The sequence below is a fragment of the Esox lucius genome, chromosome 23 (assembly GCF_011004845.1).
Source record: "Esox lucius isolate fEsoLuc1 chromosome 23, fEsoLuc1.pri, whole genome shotgun sequence".
Classification (NCBI taxonomy): Eukaryota; Metazoa; Chordata; class Actinopteri; order Esociformes; family Esocidae; genus Esox; species Esox lucius.
In genome coordinates this window covers 122,968-142,201 of record NC_047591.1, presented here as the reverse complement: position 1 = coordinate 142,201, position 19,234 = coordinate 122,968, and the positions used below count along the sequence as shown (strand labels likewise).

Here is a 19,234-nt window from a genome sequence, read left to right as displayed (position 1 = left end):
TTGTGTCACTGTAATTGAACATGGGCACATTTTACAGCTCAGGAAATCCAGACACCACAATGGTTACTTTATGTTGTAGAAAAGATTGTATGGTAGGAACCTTTCACAGCGGTACAGGTGAAACAGAAGCGCCTTTTCTGATTTTATGTCACCCAATGTAGACGATTAAAATATGTCTTAGATTTGGAAATGATAGAGTGCCTCTAACGTCAGCTTTGTGCTCCCAGGTATCCCACACATTCCCATGGTCACGGTCATGTGAAAATGAATGGGAGGAGAGATTTCAGTAGCTGAGTTTTATCTTTCAAATGCATAGTTGACACGGCCCATATGTACAATAGGGCAAAGACTTGTGTTTTTATATGGCCGACTGTGAACACCTTTGTTTCTGACAACAGAGTTCGTTAGGCTACAAACAATGTGGGAGTCCGCCTAGTAGTATAGTATGCTCTTCAAAATCAGACACTGCATGTTCTAAATAAAATAGCAGTAAAAGTGTAATTTAACATGGGAAATTCTATTTTTAAGCACAATACTACCTTGTTGATAAATTACAATAGTTACTTTCATAACTCCAGCTCTATGAGTGGAGCGTGTTGGGGAAGTTTCTGAAGCCTGACGCATTCTTACTGATTAAAGGTCCCATTGTTTAGATAGGTAGAGGAGTGTGAGAGAGGGGGAGCTGGAATTTGCATAGGGGGCATCTATTGTCTGTCCAGATGCTGTAAGAACTCTTAGAATTGAAGAAGTAACTTATGCGAGGAAGGAGAGCTGTCCTTTGTGTGAAGTTTAGGTAAACACAACAGTAAACATTATGGCAGGAAGGATAAGGTGGGGGGACAGCCCGCCCTTTGGGTAAACAGATGGCAGCATCTGACCACACCCCTTTTTCTATGTAATAAATACGGATTGTGCATGTTTGGAGTCAGAGACTCCTCGGATGCTTATGTTGGTAAGCGTTTGACGCGTCTCTCTTATTTGCAAATAAATTAATAAAACTGTTAAATTGTGCCAAAAGAATTTCGTCTCTGTACTTCCTTCAAAAAGAGTTCTGATCGATAAAATTACCGTCCCAATTTGGGGTGCTCGTCTGGGATCCTAATCCTGCTCGGTTCGAGTCCTTTTCCAAACAGGTTAACCGTGCACGCCCAGAGAACAATCTATCCCCCAGAAGAGGCTTATCCTTTGACGGGCTGAGAAAGAGTGCCTGACTGGAGCTGTGACTCATGCCTGATCAGTACAGGTATACCCGGCCTTAAATTTCGTCCTCAGGAAGTACGTGCACATTACAGTCAGCGCTTAAGGAAAAACTGTTAACAGTACGGTGGTTGGACCACTGTGTTAAACACTAGTGTAAGGTATATCTCGCGAAAGGGCTGACGAGCTTATCAACGCATGCTAGGCACGTTGATCGAGGTACCAGGGTGCCTGGTGGAGGTTTGACAACCTCACCATTGTGTTCGCTCTGGATCTCGCGTTTTCGCCATGCTTGGGGTTTGCTGGGTTTAATTATGGGTAGGTGCGACAGTAAATCTTTGCCGGTCTCTCGTGTTTACGCTGGCCGGCAAAGATTATGTCTGTCGTTTATGGTGTTTGGACATGTGAACAAATGTTTCTTTGAGTGTTATTAGGTTTTCCGGCGACTGCCGTTTTCATTCGGTGACAAATGCGTGGCCTGCTGGGCAGATGGACGTGGTAACGTATGGAAGTTGCCGACGGAGTAATGTGAAGTTGTTTGGAAGACGTAGGATACGGTATATAGAAAGTGTGGAGTGATTGAAGCTTTGGGAAAGTTGTGTGGAGTATATTGATCTGTGTTGTAGATTTTTTTGCTTTGAATGTCAGATTTGATGGTTTTGTGGAAGTTGATAGATGGATTTGAGAAAGTATGATAACTAGAAGTTATTTTTGGTGTATTTTAGTTATAGCGACTGTAGTTAGAAATATGTTGTTTTTGTTCCGTGTCCTGACACCCATTCCCGTGCAGCTAACCTATTGCGTTGCGATTAGTGCTGGATTATAAGCAGTTGGACTGCATGATGGAGTATAGCGTGCTGCTGTATATAATGGTTTTGGATGTTGAATTGTGAATATGTCTGGTTGTGGTCATGTTGTTACCTTGAAAGTTTTGAAATCGCAATGTTTTGTCTCGTTTGGTGTACATTTTGGTGAACGCATTCATTGCGTCGTTGTTGTGGTTCTTTGGGGAGGCCTACTCTTTCGGCTTTTGCCTTTGTGCGGAAATTGCGAAATTGAATTTGCCTTCTAGTGTTGTGCTGATGGCTGGCACATGTGGGAGTGTTAGCCTGCTAACTTAGGTGTTTAAGACAATATTGTCCTACATTTTATTAGAGGGATAGCTTGGATATTGGTATAATGATGATTCTCTGATTTGGTAAAATTTGGTCTCGTGGTTTCGTAATGAGGGGTTAAAATTGTGTTTTCTCTCTCCTTGTATGGAGTGGGATGCAGACCATAGCGAAAGTCTTTAGTATTAAGATAACACGCTGCTTTCCATGAAGATTGGATTTGCGGCCAATATAGTCATAGCCTGCAGAAGAGGGCAAAATAGCCAACACCTGTTTATTCCCCGTTTAAATAAACCCGTTAAACTAGACGTCCAATTTTAAATGCTAAATTGAGTTTGGTTAAATTATATAGTTTCTCTTATATGTATTTACCAACGATAACTGGGATAATACTTGTGTTTTTAAAACCAACGCCTGATACTCGTTCATGGAATTTAAATTCTGGAATGGTACATTGACTAGTGAACAAATAGGGTATTGATGTAACAGTGTTTAAGGCCTACATTGAGTTTCCTTTGGATTATTTATTGTACCTTAATTTTAGTGATGTCATACATCTTTTTTCTGTCTGGATTGCCATTCTTAAGAGTTTCTTAATTTCCACCCTAATGTTGAGTTGTTGTATAGATAATGATACAAACTGCAAAAATATTAGATGGGTTGGACACTATATCAAAATCTTCAGTTAACAAAGGATGTCGGCTAAATTGATAGGATAGTCTGAGGACCATAAACGAACATTTGGCCTTTTTAATGGCTTACCATGAATGGGTGGAACTCAGAGCTTCAGGAAGGGGGGCAGACCCCTAGGATGGCCCCAAACAACCTCTCCCATTACATCAGGGTAGCATATTACTGAGGGTTAAAATTTGAGTGTTCAGTCTGGTCTCATCTGTGGTAATTTTACCTACACAAGCATATTCAGTTTTGAGATAAACAAACATGAAGTGAAAGCTAAATATTTTCCTCTCCATAGCCTTAATGTTGTCATGTATGGTTTTGAGACAGATTGTTGTGAGGGTGGAGACCTTAAGTCATCCAACATTTTTAATTGCTTGAACGGCTGTCCACCACTATTTAGTATAACATAGACATATCAATCAATCAATCAAATGTATTTATAAAGCCCTTTTTACAACCTCAGTTGTCACAAAGTGCTTTAGAGAGACACCCGGCCTTAAACCCCAAGGAGCAAACAACAGTAGTGTTGAATTTCAGTGGCTAGGAATAACTCCCTAAGAAGGTCGAATTTTAGGAAGAAACCTAGAGAGGACCCAGGCTCAGAGGGGTGACCAGTCCTCTTCTGGCTGTGCCGGGTGAGATATTAAGAGTCCAATTGGAATAATAAATACATTTCTCTGGGCTAAATCTAGAGTCTATATGATTTTAGACTAGGTCAGAAGTATGAACAGGTGGACAAGGACAGGGACAGCAAAAAATCTAAGTAAACAAAACTTTGCGGCATTGGATGTCCCCATAAATAACGTCCCAGAGATTCTCAATTGGATTCAGGTCTGGGGAATGTGAGGGCAATCAATGGTATCAATGCCTTTTTCATCCAGGAAATCCCTAAACACTCTGACCACGAGGCTGGGCATTGTCTTGCAACCGGAGGAACCAAGGGCCCACTGCACCAACGTAAGGTTTTAGTCAGAAACATGCAAACCAGTATCCCACTGGAGGTAATTTTGTAGGGCTCTGGCAGTGCTCCTCCTGTTCCTCCTTGCTGAGCATCAATCCAACAGCAGGACTGCTCAGATACCGGCCCTGCTGCTGGGTTGATGCCCTTCTACGGCCCTGTCCAGCTCTTCTCATGTAATGGCCCATCTCCTAGTATCTCCTCCATGCTCTTGAGACTGCACTGGGAGACAGCAAACCTTCTTGAGACGGCACGTATGGATGTGCCATCCTGGAGGAGCTGGACTACCCGTGCAATCTGAATGGCTGCAGGTACCGCCTCATGCTACCAGTAATGACAAGGACACTAGCAAAACACAAAACTAGAGAAGAATCAGTCAGGTAGGATAAGGGGAGCGCAACTGTGGCCGCATCTGTGGCCAACAAATGCAAAACCATTCCCTTTTTGGGGGTTGTCTTGCTTTTGCCTCTCCAGTGCACAATGAACAGCATTGTAAAATCTTAATTTCTTTGAGTTTGAAAAGTCACTCACAATCAACTGACATTTCAGTTGAGGATGACAATCGTCTTTCTCCAGTCCTATAATGACTATATGTTTTGATTTGCTTTTAACACAGAGAACGTCATCTCAACATTGTTCACATTCCAGAATAATATTTTTTACTTTGGGTCTGACCTTGTGAGAGGTTTCAAATCTGGTTTTGCATATGCCTTCTGCAGCTACATGTTAGTGCTATGACATACTTGGTTAAGAAAGGAAATACCAGATTTCTTATCATTGATCTGTGCTAATAAGTTAAAGTGAAACATTATCTCTGTACAGTACAGTTAATACTTTGTGTGAGGCACACATTGAAATTGACATTTCTGTGAACAAGGGTAACAGGGTTTAAATCCAAAGTGTTGACTCTTTGTGTTACAAGATGACCAGGGAAAGTGATGAAAACATTCAGGTATTGCTTTAGAGCATGACATACCCTTGTTTCCCGGCATGCAGTGGCCTTCGCAAGACCTTCCGCATCACCAACACTGTACAAGAATGTCCCACATGCAAATAAATGCAGAGCTATGTAGACAGATTGAACAGTGGTCAAGGCTTGGCTACGTTGAGTGTGCTTCCTTAAGTGTGGTTCCAGCAGACTGCATGGGTAAACTTTGCTCGGCCTACTGAACCTGTACCTCTCCCATTGACACTCATCAGGGAAGCCCAGTGGAGAACTTCTGTCTCTGAAGACCCTAGGGACTGGTGGTGTAAATGCTCTGTATAGAATCTGAGCACCTTCATCCAGAGGGTTGTTGAGGAATGGACATGTCATAGTTGATTGTAACTGGCTGGTCTCAAATCGCATACTTGCATAGTATATAGTATGCCAGAATAGTATTTGAGAAGATTAGTATGTCTCAAACAATTGTCTGCTAAAAATAGTATGCCAAAAGTTCCCGGATGGTCTACTATTTCTGGTGGATTTTTTAAGTATGCACCCATGCACGCTTTTTGGGGTAATATAGACCACAACTACTTGTGCAGTGAAAGAGGAGGGGTTTCCACGATTCTCTCGTCTTTTCACTTGATTAAAAATTCAGTTATCGTCACCTATATTAATAGTTATTGCATCAATTTCCAACATTCTTGTGCCCTGAAATGAAATAGCTTTGGCAGTGCAAAGTTAGGCTAGTCTCGTTAGCAATTGCTCAATTCTTATGACTATTACAAGTACTAAGGTACTAGTATTACTGGCTTATAAGCTTTTAAAACGGCCAGTGGCAAAAGCCATACAGTTCATAGATGCAATTTGTGGTGGAAGTAAACTTCATAAGAAATGTTGGTCAGTTTAACACATTGCATAATGGTGTCGAGCAAAATACTCAAACTTTGCGTGACAAAATGTAATGTTGCGTGACAAAATGTAATGTTGAGACAATATTATGACAATGTAGGTCCCAATCAGTCCTAATACTGGCATACTAGCTTACTATATAATAAACAGTACGTACTTCACCATCATCCGCGAAGTACGTACTGTACTTGTAGTGCGTAGTATGTGATTTGAGATTCAGACATTGTCTAGGCCTATGTCAATTTACTATTGGCTTTTGAAGACAGTGAAAGTGGTAAGACATGCTTTTCTTAACTTGTTTATTTCTATTGATATGTTCTTTGGAACTAAATTAAACAAGTCAATTCATGCTTGGTCACAATGACATACAAAATATGAACTTATGTTTCTGAACACGGACAGGACAAAAGTGATGCAAGCGAGAAAATACACGGAAATGTCTTTTGGGATTCTGTTTCCGCCCATTGGACATTCTTTGAAACACAGCTAAATTAAGCCTGACAGCCTGCGAGGGAGCAGGCTAGTTCAGAGGTATAAGTTACTTTGGTTACTGAGCATGCTGACTCCTATAAGCCACAATAATGGAACGGAACTCTAACTTAAATTAGCCAGACTTATCGAAATAAGCCAGGATTTTCCCTTACCCCCTGGTCAAACTATAAAACCAAGCACAAGCTATAAAACCCAAAATATGATACTGAATTTCTGCTTCAACAACTAAACTATATTTTACAAAAATGTATTTTGACATAACCAAATACAGGATTTACACTAGGGGTGTCACAATATACCGGTATTGACGATAACAGTGATTTTATTATTTTTTTATATTGATATCAAGTTATTAATACACATGATAATACAATGCGAAAATGACAATGTAGTCTTCTAAAATCTCCTCTTGGTTTTTTGATAGCTTATTCATGTCACCTATAGACAACAAGATATGTGCTTAAACTAAGAGTCTGGGCCTATATACTGGCACTGAAATCAACTTGTTAGCCCCACTAGAACCCCCGGGAGAAATCTGCCTCAGCATCTCTTGAAACTCCTTTATCGCCAAACCTCCAATTCTCACAAAATTTCCTTTTTCTATGTGATAATACAAATGTTTTTATTCATTACATACATCTTGGGTTTTATTGTCCGACAACTGCTAAAGGCACACAACGCTGCTTTCAGATTCGACAATGTGGGGGGCCTACAACTCATCCAGGGCCAACCTAAAAAAGGGGCATCAAGATGGCTAAAAATCATCACAAACTGCAGATTGAAAAGCACTCCAAACCCCAACACAAGTGGCAAGGCATCCAAGCCATCACAGACTACAGGCTAATGAACCCTACCTCCACAGCCATCAACGACTCCTGCACTAACAGGTTTAACAGGTTCCACGCATGCTTCGACAGGGACAACAAAGAGTCAGCCATTAAAGCTGAACTCCCTCCAGATGACCCTCCCCTCAGACTGTCCACCGCAGATGTGTTGTCTGCACAGAGCAGGGTGAACCCACCTACAGGGAGGAGGTAAAGCGCCTGGCAGCATGGTGCGCTGACAACAAACTGGCCCTCAACGCAAAGAAAACCAAGGAGCTCATTGTGGATTACAGGAAGTCCAAAGGCTGCAGTCACGCCCCCATTCTCATCAATGGCACTGAGGTGAAGTTTGTGTCCAGCTTCAAATTTCAGCGTGTCCCCAAGGACCCTCAACTCAGCCCAGTCAATAAGGTGCAGCAGAGCCTGTACCTTTTGAGGAGGCTGATGAAAGCCTGCCTGTCCTCAAAGATCCTTGTGAACACAATCGAGAGCATTCTGACAAACTGCGCCACAGTGTGGTTTAGTGGTTGCTCCGTAGCTGACCGGAAGGCCCAGCAACAGGTCTCTTCGTTCCCGCACCAGCAGGATCAGGTACAGTTTCTACCCATCTACTGTAACCCTACTTAACTCTGTGACCCCGAGAACTCTACGACCCATCATTAACCATACCTCCCAGGGACCTGGTTGCACTACTCCCTTTGTACTACTCTGACACTGCCTCGCAAAGTTTGATCATTTAAGTTTTCAGTAGTTATAGGTACGTGTCTACCTCGGGAACCTCACTGCTGCTATCCCTGCATTTCAGTTGCACATGTACCTTGCACATTCAACTTGCCTCTTTGCACATTTAGTACCGCCATCATGCTTGCATTTTTACAGATGTTATATACGCATGGCAACCTCGGGGACCTCATTGCTGCATCCTGGTTGCACATGCTACCTTACTCCTTCAATTTGCCTCGACTGTACATCTAGAATTGCCACCTGTACCCATACAACTATTACTCCACATGTAACATACACTATACTTAATACTTGTACATATTCTGCCCTCCTCTATTTGCCACAATTGCACATGTAGTATTGCCATTTGTACTGCATTTGCCTTGCACTTCTGGTTAGATGCTAACTGCTTTTCATTGTACTGTAGATGTACTGTTCAATGACAATAAAGTTGAATCAATCTAAAATGTTGCTGCCAAATCTCTAATGTTACCTACATGACGCAAATCCATTGTAGCTATTGAGTTGTGACAGTCAGATAGCTTGCTTTTTACCTTGGGTTGTCGCTCACAATGGCAACCTTCTTTATATCAATGTCACAGCCACTTACTGACAGTATAACACAAGCGTGTGCATGCACACACACAGCAAGTTACTTTTCTCTGACCTCATTTGCTAGCTTGATACTCCAAATGTTGGGTGCAGGACGTTGTCTGCTCTGATGCTTGTACGATAGTAATGTGCACGTGATGGAAAATGCGCAAAGCTTAGTAAAAAAAATCATATGTTATAAAGAAATTCTGTTTTTCGGTTGTGGCGCATCTCAACTTAGCAGTGCCACTAACCACTGCTCTGATTACAATAAGAGGAAAACATTGGGTACAAACATTTACCCACAAGAATGGCGGATAGCCATGTAAAATCTAGCTGCATTTGGCGCTTGGGTGGGTGTTAATTTCAGACCCTGCCTGTGAGGCGCCTGTTTCTTAGACACTTATTTGTCCTCTTCCTCAGTCGTGCACTGGGGCCTTCCACTCCCCTTTCTATTCTGGTTAGAACCAGCCTGCACTGTTCTGGGAAGGGCGTACTACATATGTTTGTACAAGATCTTCAGTTTCTTGGCAATTTCTTGCATGGAATAGCCTTCATTTCTCAGAACAGGAATAGACTGATGACCTTCAGAAAGTAAATCTGGAACACTTCTGTAAACAGAGTTTGTCGCTTTATCCACAAATGCAAGTTAAAACTCACAGGTGCTAAACTGGCCTGTCACCCATTCAAAACATTTTCCGCATTACAAAACAACAACAAATACAACAAAGGACACCCCGAACTGTTGAGCAACTGAAATCCTTTAATAAGGATATTTGTTGCTGGCATAAAATTCTAAATTCAAAATTTCCAAAAACAATACACTTTCTCAGTTTCAACATTTGATATGTTTTTTTTTGTACTATTTTCAAATAAAAATAGGGATTAATTGGTTTTCACATCAGTGCATTCTGTTCTGAGTTTGGTTTTCACATCAGTGCATTCTGAGTCCATTAAAACCCTTAAAAGTCTAGGTCGTTCTTATGCTGACAACATAGTACATAGTGCTACGCTTCCCTCTCTTGAATAAGCTGTTGCGCACCTGTGTTGCTTTTTACAAATATCTTGGAATGTTAGTGAGGGGGTGAAAAGGCTAAAGGTTAAAATGTGTTCATTTTATATATGTCACATCATGTCTGTCACGTCAGCATTGGAAATATGGTGCAAGAAACATTTATATTCCTACTAGATTATGGTGATATACTATACATGTATGCCTCAGCTTTTGTATTTAGATCTTTGGATGCAGTAGGGTCATTGTTGTGTTGCAAAAGGAAATTGTCTCCAATCATGTGCCATCCACAGGGTATGGCACGGCATTGCAAAATAGAGTGAGAGCCTTCCTTCTTCAAGATCTCTTTTACCCTGTACAAATCTCCCACCTAACCACCACCAAAGCACGCCCAAACCATCACATTGCCTCAACCATGCTTGACAGATGGCATCACAAACTCTCCAGCATCTTTCATTTGGTCTGCGTCTCAAGAATGCTCTTCTTTGTAAACTGAACACCTCACACTTAGATTTGTCTATCCATAATATTTTTCCAATCTTCCTCTGACTATTTAATGAAGCGGCCATTTGAGGACCTGTGAGGCACCTGTTTCTTAAACTAGACACTAATGTATTTGTACTCTTGCTCAGTTGCTCAGGCACTGGGGCCTCCCACTCTTTCTATTCTGGTTAGAACCAGTTTGTGCTTTTCTGTGAGGGGGTGGTACACAGCGTTGTATGAGATCTGCAGTTTCTTGCATGGAATAGCCTAAACTGACAGGTTTCAGAAAAAAGTTATTTGTTTCTGGCCAATCTCAGCCTGTAATCGAACACAACTGCTGACTCTCCAGATTTAGACTCAACTAGTCTTAATTCATCTTGTTTTATTGTTTCTTTAATCTGCACAACAGTTTTCAGCTGTACTAACATAATAGCAAAAGGGTTTTCTAATCATCAATTAGCCTTTTAAAATCATTACCTTGGATTAGCAAACACAACATGCCACTGGAACACATGACTGATGGTTGCTGATAATGGGCCTCTGTACGCATATGGACATATTCCATAGAAAATCCAGCTACAATAGTAATTTAGAACATTAACTGATCTTTTTGATCTTATTTTAATGGACAAACATTTTGAGTTGCTTTCGAAAACAAGTACATTTCTATGTGACCCCATCTGTATGTTTTGGCCTCCAACTGTCTGCACCAAATTCCATACCTTCTACCAGTAGCATATAAAGGTGCAAATTGTTAATAATGTGTCAGCCAGCAATAGTAGCGACCCAAAGCCAAACTTTGCCAGGTAGCAGTGAAATGGTTGTCCTTTGCTAAGAGGGACAGGAGGCCAAATATGAAAAAGTGACAAGCAGACATCTGTGACGTGCGTGCACACACGCACGCGCACACACGCACACGTGCACACGCACGCGTACGCACGCACGCGCACACACACCGCTTCCCATGTTTGTTTGTTTTTGTCCTCTTATTAGTGATTTACACACTCTCTTAATTTAATAATAATATTGTATGTATAATGATATTAATTTTAAGCATATTGTTTTGACTTTTTGTATGCAGTTGTTATGTCCCTGCAATATACTATTATGGGCAAATAAAGAAAATGTTTGTCTGAAAACATTTCGCCTTAAGTTTGGAATTGTATGAATGTATGCTTGTTAGTTCACAACAAAACATCCATTTATCTGTACACAGGAAGTCACGTTCTGTCAAAGCGCAACAGTAATTAGCCAATGGGCTAAGAGTAGTGTTGTGTATTCTGGATTGCAATAAAGTAGAGGTACGACCGGAGTTTGTAAGATCGAGTCAGTAACATCAAGAAACAAGAGACTATTGAATGCTGCAATAAATATTTGAATTACTCTCTCCCATGACGACAATCCTTGTTGCATGCAGGGAACACAATCATTATTTCAACACTATGCAAACGGCTGAATACCTTATTTCTTACATAAGGTTTGGATTTTATGTGCCCTGCATGCAACATTCATGCCCTTTGCCAGTTACATACCAGTTTAAGTGATGAACTGCACTACTTGTGGTTGTTTTTAGTGATGGTTACAGACATTTTATACTTGAGCTACAATTTTGTGGCCTGTACTACAAAACGATCAACCCCTGTAATGTGCCATCACCAGAACTATGTGCAAAAAAGTGAATGTGCAGCCCGGGTTCGGACATAGAGGTCTCGGATCAGTTATCTTTCCCTAAGGCAGGGGTCGCCTACTAGGCTCCAGGCATACTAACTAGTGTCATGGTTAATGCCTGAAACCTGACATTATGTGACTATTGAGAGCCTATTAGAAGGAGTTATAACCTTGCCTATGGCTTTGAACGGCAACCTGGCATAGCCAACCTGGCATAGCCAACCTGCAGAATACCAAGTTTGGATCACCCTCAGCATGCAACATATGGTTGGTCATTAAAGAAACAAATCCATGTGTAGGGCCTATTGGCTTGTCATGAAATGAACATAACATGAGAATGCACTGGTCAGAATCTCAACACTGAGCCCCTGCTTACAGTAAGACTGTCTCAATTAATTGACTGTCCCCATCGCTCTGTCATTGCCCATCATTTAGTAGTCATCTCTCGTTCACTCCATCGGCATCTCTCCCCTCACTCACCCATTCTCTACTCACCCATTCTCAGTGTTCCCAATACTCACAGCTGTTTCATTAATTGATGCTGTTTGTCAGTGAATAAGCCAATTTAAACTCCAATGATTTCAATGAGTCAATTAGCAGGACCAATGGGTTCCAAGGCAAGAAAATGCAATACTACGAGGTTAATCTCTGACACTGATACAAATGATTTACCAGACTCCCCTTGAGTCTGACTGACACACACACACACACACACACCCCATCTCTTTTAGTAACTCTTGGGATAACTAATCCTCTGGGAGGGTCTTGACCATGCTAAACAGATCAGTGTCTGGATCTGAGCAGTGCAGTATGCCGAATTCAGTATGAACACTTCAACACTGCACTACTGGATCCAGAAGTAATGCATGGTGATACAGGTGAGCAGCAGGGAATTGGACAGGGGGCTACAAAAATTACAAATATTCATGAATTCGGTACAGCCAGTTACATGAGTGTACTGAGCAAAGTGAAGTGTTGCAGACTCAACACGAATAGAAAATGTCTCTCTGCTATGCCTTCTTATCTTTCTCAAAATGTTCTTCTCTTGTTCTGTCTCCCCTTTTCCCCTTTCTCAGCATCAATATTTGGACACTGATACAATTTACATAATTTTCTCTCTGTACGCCACCACAATGGATTTGAAATTAAACAACAGAGATGCAATTGAAGTGAAGCCTTTTAGCTTTAATTCAAGGGGTTGAACAAAAATATCATATGAAACGTTTAGGAATTGCAATAATTTTCATACACAGTCGCCTTATTTCAGGGGCTCAAATGTAAATGGACAAATTAACACACTCATAAATAAAATGTAAATTTTTAATACTTCGTTGGGAGTCCTTTGCATGCAATGACTGCTTGAAGTCTGGAATGCATGGACATCACCAAACTCTGGGTTTCCTCTGAGATGCTTTGCCAGGCCTTTAATGCAACGGTCTTCAGTTGTTGTTTTTTCGTGGGTCTTTCTCCCTTAATTTTTGTCTTCAGCAAGTGAAGTGCAAACTCGATCAATCACCTGATATCAAACTCGGGTTCCACTTCTTTGCCTTAAAAAAAAACTCCTGGGTTGCATTCACAGTATGTTTTTGGTCACTGTCCATTTGTAAAGTAAAGCGCTGTCCAATCAACTTTGCTGAATTTGTCTGAATCTGAGCAGAGAATATATCCCCATACACTTCAAAATTCATCCAGCTGCTTCTGTCAAATCAACAATAAACAAGTGACCTAGTGTCATTGGAAGCCATGCATGCCCATTCCATCACACTATCTCCACTGTGTTTTACAGATTATGATTTTAAAGATGATTCATAAGCCTTCTTCATACTTTTTTATTTCCATCATTCTGGTACAGGTTGATCTTAGTTTCATCTGTCCAAATAATGCTGTTCCACAACTGTGTGGGCCTTTCTATATGTTTTTTGGCTAAATCTAATCTGGCCTTTCTATTCTTGAGGCTTATGAATGGTCTGCACCTTATAGTGAATCCTCTGTGTTTGCTCTCATGAAGTCTGCTCTTCATGGTAGACTTGGATAATGATATGCCTACCTCTTTGAGAGTGTTCTTCACTTGACAGGATGTTTTGAAAGGGTTTTTCTTTACTGTGGAAAGGATCCTGCAATCATCTACCACTGTTGTCTTCCATGGATGTCCAGGCCTTTTTGTGTTGTAGAGCTCACCAGTGTGTTCTTTTTTTCTGTTGATTTGGCCACTCATAATGTTCCTGCTATCTCTTTTTTTTTGCAGCCTAAGGATGGCCTGTTTCACTTGCATTGAGAGCTCTTCTGACCAAATGTTGTGGGTTCACAGCAACAGCTGCCAAATGCGAATGCCACACTTGGAATCAACTCCAGACCTTGCTTAATTGATGAAGAAATAACACCCATACCTGTCCATGAAATAGCCCTTGAGTCAACTGTCCAATTACTTTTGGTCCTGCGAAAGAGATAGTAAAAAGCTGTAATTCCTAAAACTTTCCTCCAATTTGGATGTGAAATCCCTCAAATTGAGCACTTTAAACCCTTATTCATCATTTAACTGTAACCTGAATATATTTTGGTAAACAGCCAAAATGACAAAACTTCTGTCAGTAACCAATTATTTCCAGACCTAACTGTATCTCTAGCACTTGTTATTCTGGTCTCCTTACAAGGTAATGAGACATTAAATAATGGTAGTCTACACCTGCTTAAGAGTTATGGCCTTGCTCAATCTAGCAAAACCATCCTCGCTCACCAGCCCGCCCACCCGCCCACACACACACACACCCAAACACACACCCAAACCCACGTGAGAATTGGAGGGATACTATGCGACATGAGAGCAGAATATTTTGGTAATGGTCAGACTGAACATTACACTTTGTTTTCTATTTAAGATATCAAACTGTGTAAACATGCAGCCAGTCACTATATAAGGATGTTAACAATTTGTTGTCTAGGTAATATTATGAATTCAGTAACTTGTGCCTTAATGTTTGTGGTCTCAATGGTGCTGTCACCACCTGTCAAGTCGAGGACACAGCCAACACAAATAGGTTGACACTGCCTCCCCAAAAACACAACCACACTGACAGAAACACAATAGCACTGTAACCAGAAACGCAACACACAGTAATGCGCTGATTGACACACTAACAAAACAATGAGTTCAGGCTCACTACATTGTTTAATATGAACATACAGAACAAAAGTGGAGTACTGTTTTGGATATGTACAGTTTTGTAGTTTTGTTTGTGTCTGGAGGGGGTCAATGTCAATGGGTAATATGGTTTACATAAGGCTGGATGGTTGGGGCTAGTGTGGTCCAGTGGTTACAGCAGCTGACCCCAGTAACCATGTATTCGAATCGGGTCCTCTCCAACTGTGCAAGCAATAAGCATAGTTGTGAATATGAGCCAGTAATTGCATTGCATTTTCGTATTGATATCACCCAATCTGATAGTAGAGATAGGCTCCTACACAAATTGCACACAATGAATTGTGGCAATCTTTTGCTCAGCATTTCTCTCACACACTCTTTCTCTGTACAAATGCAGTTGGAGATCAATGTCTTTTTGCCTTTTTTTCCAATACGCATACCGGTCAAATTCAATGCAGAAATTGATGTACACAAACTGCTAGGATAAAAAATTTATAAATATATCGCTTATAACTATTGATAATGATGATTGAAACATTGAGCTTTATGAAATCCATCATGTCACTATGACACTCCAACTCCACATCTGGGTTCATAAGTAGTGTGGACTTTGAAAGGTACTGTGGTGAACACATCATACAGAGGGTTTAGTGCTCAATTTTATTATTAACATATGAATTGGCTGGGTAATGGCAACTCCAAATAAAGCATGCATTACTGAGACAGAGCTGTGATGCTTTGTTTCCACACCACGGAGAGTGCTCTGTAACGCATTGCCTTGAGCTATGTTTCAGGACCACAGAGAGCGCACCACAATACTTGCGGCTCTGTTTCAGAACCATGGAGAACACACTGTAGGCTGCTACTACACCAGGTTGGAAAAACTTTCAGAGGGATCAATAAACAATAGCCCCAGTGCTCATGTTAATAAAAACACATCAACACAATGCCATAAGATGCCTCATGCACTGTTTACACTGCTGCTCCACAGCTGTGGCCACATTTCAAGCTTAACATCTGATTAAATTGAATAAAGAGAAAGCTAAATAACTGAGGAGAAACAAGAAAATAAAAGATCACTGTGTGTTAGGGTTTGTGTGGGGGGTTGACAGGGGATGGGGAAGAGACAGAAACCATGAGAAAAAGAGGAGGGAGAGAAGAGAGATTTAATCCAGTGTTATCTGCTTTGAATCTCATCATTGATCTCCCCCAACGGCTCATCCCATGTGTTCTATGTTTAGCTCTCTTTATTCCACTGTCTTGGAAATAGGTGTAAATCTAAATGTCAAACTAGGAAGTGCTGCAGTGGTTGTGAAAAGACATCATGAATACATTTGGTAAATGTGTCTGAGACCTTTGAATTGGACAGCTTTAGATTACCCAAACCTTTCACTTGAGCATGCTTAACATAAATGGTGGTTTTTGGCCTATTTACCCAACCTTCTATTGAATTGCAGCTGGGAAATAGTAAAACAATTCTGCGGGTGTAGGGCCTATAATACACCTTTCTAAGCATGCGTTCCACATCCGGACTGCAAGGTCACCAGAATATTCACTTACCCAAGAGTTGTCATGGTGACGATGGTGTACCAGAAGGCAGCTGGGATGCTGGTGAACTTGCTGGCTGTGGAGCCCTTCTCAGCATAGAACATGACCGTTGCAAAGATGATGATGGCCATGGTAAGGGAGAAGAGGAGGAAGCCTAGCTCAGATGCACAGCTCTTCAGCGTGTAGCCCAGGATGCGCAGCCCTGCAGAGTGGCGGGAGAATTTGAAAATCCTGAAAACGCGGAACACCCTCAGGGTGACAAATGCCCCGCTCACGTCCTCATTATCCGTCATAACTAAGCCGATGTAATAAGGCATGATGGCGACAACGTCGATTACACTCATTACACTCTTGATAAAGTTCCAGCGGCTGGGGGCGGCCATAAGACGCAGCAAGTATTCCACAGTGAAGATCATGACGCAGGCGGTGTCCAGACAGAAAAAGGCAAGGGCATAACGCTCCCCGCATGACACCTCTTTGACCCGGTTTGGCAAAGTTCCACATGGGACTGTCTCCACTACATTGGCCATCACAGAAACTGCAATGAAGAAGCCAGTGACGTAATAGAACACCAGGGCCATAGTACTCGTGTGGGGGTTCTCAAATGCCCGCCACATGGTCTCTCGGAACGTCATATCAGGGGGGACCATTTCATTCTGGTTCTCGCTGTCCTCATCATCCTGGATCCTCTCCTGGTTCTCCCGCCTTCGGTCCTTATACTCTTCATAGCAGCAATCCCCTATGATCTCTGGTATGATTCCAAAGAAGGCTAGCTCCTCGTCATAGGCCGAAATGCACTCCTGGCGCGGGTAGTGAAGCTTTCCAGTACGATAGAAGTTCAGAATATGTCTGAAAATATCGGGGTCGCGGTCAAAAAAGTATTCGTTAGTCTCTTCGTGGTAAAAGAATTCCCTCTCTGTGCTACCCAGTAAAGTGTCTGGGTACCGCTCCAAAGTATTCCGCCATGTCTGGAACTTATGACCGCTGACATTGATTGCAATGAGGCCTTCCTGCTTCTGCCGATTGTCTGCTGGCAGTGTCGGCATGGGTGCACTGGCTACCGGCATCCATCCTATAGCAGCTGCCCTTGCAAAGGGTAACCATGCTGCCACACCCGCTGCCATGGTGACCAACTGTAGGCGACCTGGTCCAGCTAAAGAGCTTTCAACGCTCCGATTGGTGATCACAGAACCGCAGCGTGGCAAGAGGACATCTACAGAGACAGGTAACAAAATCCATGCATTATTCACTTGGCAATAAAGATGCATAGCAGCTTTCAAATAAGGTTATTTGCGGAACGCTTCTGAAAAGGTTATTCAAGGAAACCCTGTGTAAACGTTCAAAACATTGTTTTATGGTAGGAAATGTTTCATTTGAAAGTGAAAATCTGTTAAAATCAAGGTGTGGCTTATTGGAGGCATGCTTTTAGTTATTTAATTTTGGTCATCCATTTGTGCAATTGCCATTACTGTTAATTGTGTTCATTTCATACACTACAAATTAAATCATATTTTGGATATTTTTGGATTTTACCTTTTCTTAAAATTTTACATTGCTGTTTACATATTGTGGTAATTACAACAACTTCAAGATCTGCATAAGCTCTGAACTGAAACTGAAACAATTGGTTTCCCTCAAACTACAACAAAGATAGTGTTGTGTACATATATTATGATAATACAAGAGAACAGATGATCTTGAAAAGAAATGTACCCTAATGTGTGGCACAAAAATATACATCTTAAAGCCACGCCCCCCTTTAAACCATGCACCAGTCCCAGGTTTTTCTAGGAATTTGTTGCCACATTAAACAACAAAATATTCCTCCAAGAACCACTCAACTAATGAATGTGAAAAAATGGAGGATCTAAGAGTAGGCCTGGTATACTGTTATGAGTAAATTGGCCATGGTATAAATTCGGTTGGTTTCTGAAACTTAATTAAGGTTATATGTAAATGTATTCACATCATCTTAATGCATTGCACATTTCCGTGCCCATCGAGTGTGAATGTAAAGCATGAGAGAGTAACCTCAGTCGATTTTTCTGCCGACTCCACGGAACCAACACTGAGCAGCAATACATACATTTGCAAGTCTGTTTTAAAGTTAACATCTAACGCACATTCAACAAACAGCCAATAATGCAGCTTACTCACCTTTGAGTAAAACTACCGGTTAGGAAAAGAAAGCCTTCAGTTATGTGTATCATACAAAACAATCATATCAAATTAAACACAGGCACTCCATAGAAGTACCCGGAGAAAATTATCCGTTGGCAATAGGATGGAAACGACTCAGCAACAAGTTCAAATGGGGTTAATTCCGTGCTTGAAATCCAGGAAAAGTGTTAATAGTACATGCTCAAGCTCTGACCGAACGAATCTTCAGGAGATTAGATTTCGAATTCCTTCTATATGTCAAGCTCATCTAAAAAATCGCTACTGTGAACCTCTACCTAATTCTAGAGATACCAGACCACCACAAGAACTGTGCTCTGTGTTCGCAGTTCAAGTGCATGTGGACTGAAAACCAGTGACACACAGATACACCAGTGTTCACGAGATCCCGCTGTGCGTCGATGTCACCAGCGCATGAAACTGGAAAATGGTAATGAACAATGGAAAAATAGCGAAGATATTTCAATTTCGGAATATTGTAATTCAATCAACAAATGAGTGTTGAAGTTGAAGACTCGCCTCATCACTAGTATTCTACCAGCAGCACTAACGAGTACATCATAGTCGCGTTGTAATAAGGAATCCTTCAGAATAAAAGCGCCAATGTCAATATATTGCATAGCTTATAATTCGTTCTAAAGATGGTAAAGTTTCAAAATAGAGTAAATAATAGAAGAATGATATAGATTTCAAATTAAATAATTTAAACAGTAATGTACAAGACTCTATACCCAAATTTGTCCTACGCAAAAAGCCTTATTACAAAAAAACTAGACATGAGGTGGAACATG

At 41.3% G+C, this 19,234-nt stretch overlaps 1 protein-coding gene across 2 annotated transcripts in view; it reads right to left on the bottom strand.

Moving 5' to 3' along the window:
• kcnd2 (potassium voltage-gated channel, Shal-related subfamily, member 2) overlaps positions 1 to 18,788 on the bottom strand; it is a 432,971-nt gene extending 414,183 nt beyond the window's left edge. For both annotated transcript variants that reach the window (XM_034290161.1, XM_029117192.2), the window contains exons 1-2: positions 18,423 to 18,788; positions 16,278 to 17,478 (exon numbers count right to left, since the gene is read on the bottom strand). In XM_034290161.1, the coding sequence (XP_034146052.1) occupies positions 16,278 to 17,389 (1,112 nt within the window). In that variant the 5' untranslated portion in view covers positions 17,390 to 17,478; positions 18,423 to 18,788. The remainder of the gene's footprint in view (positions 1 to 16,277; positions 17,479 to 18,422) is intronic.
• Between the last annotated feature and the right edge of the window lie 446 nt (positions 18,789 to 19,234).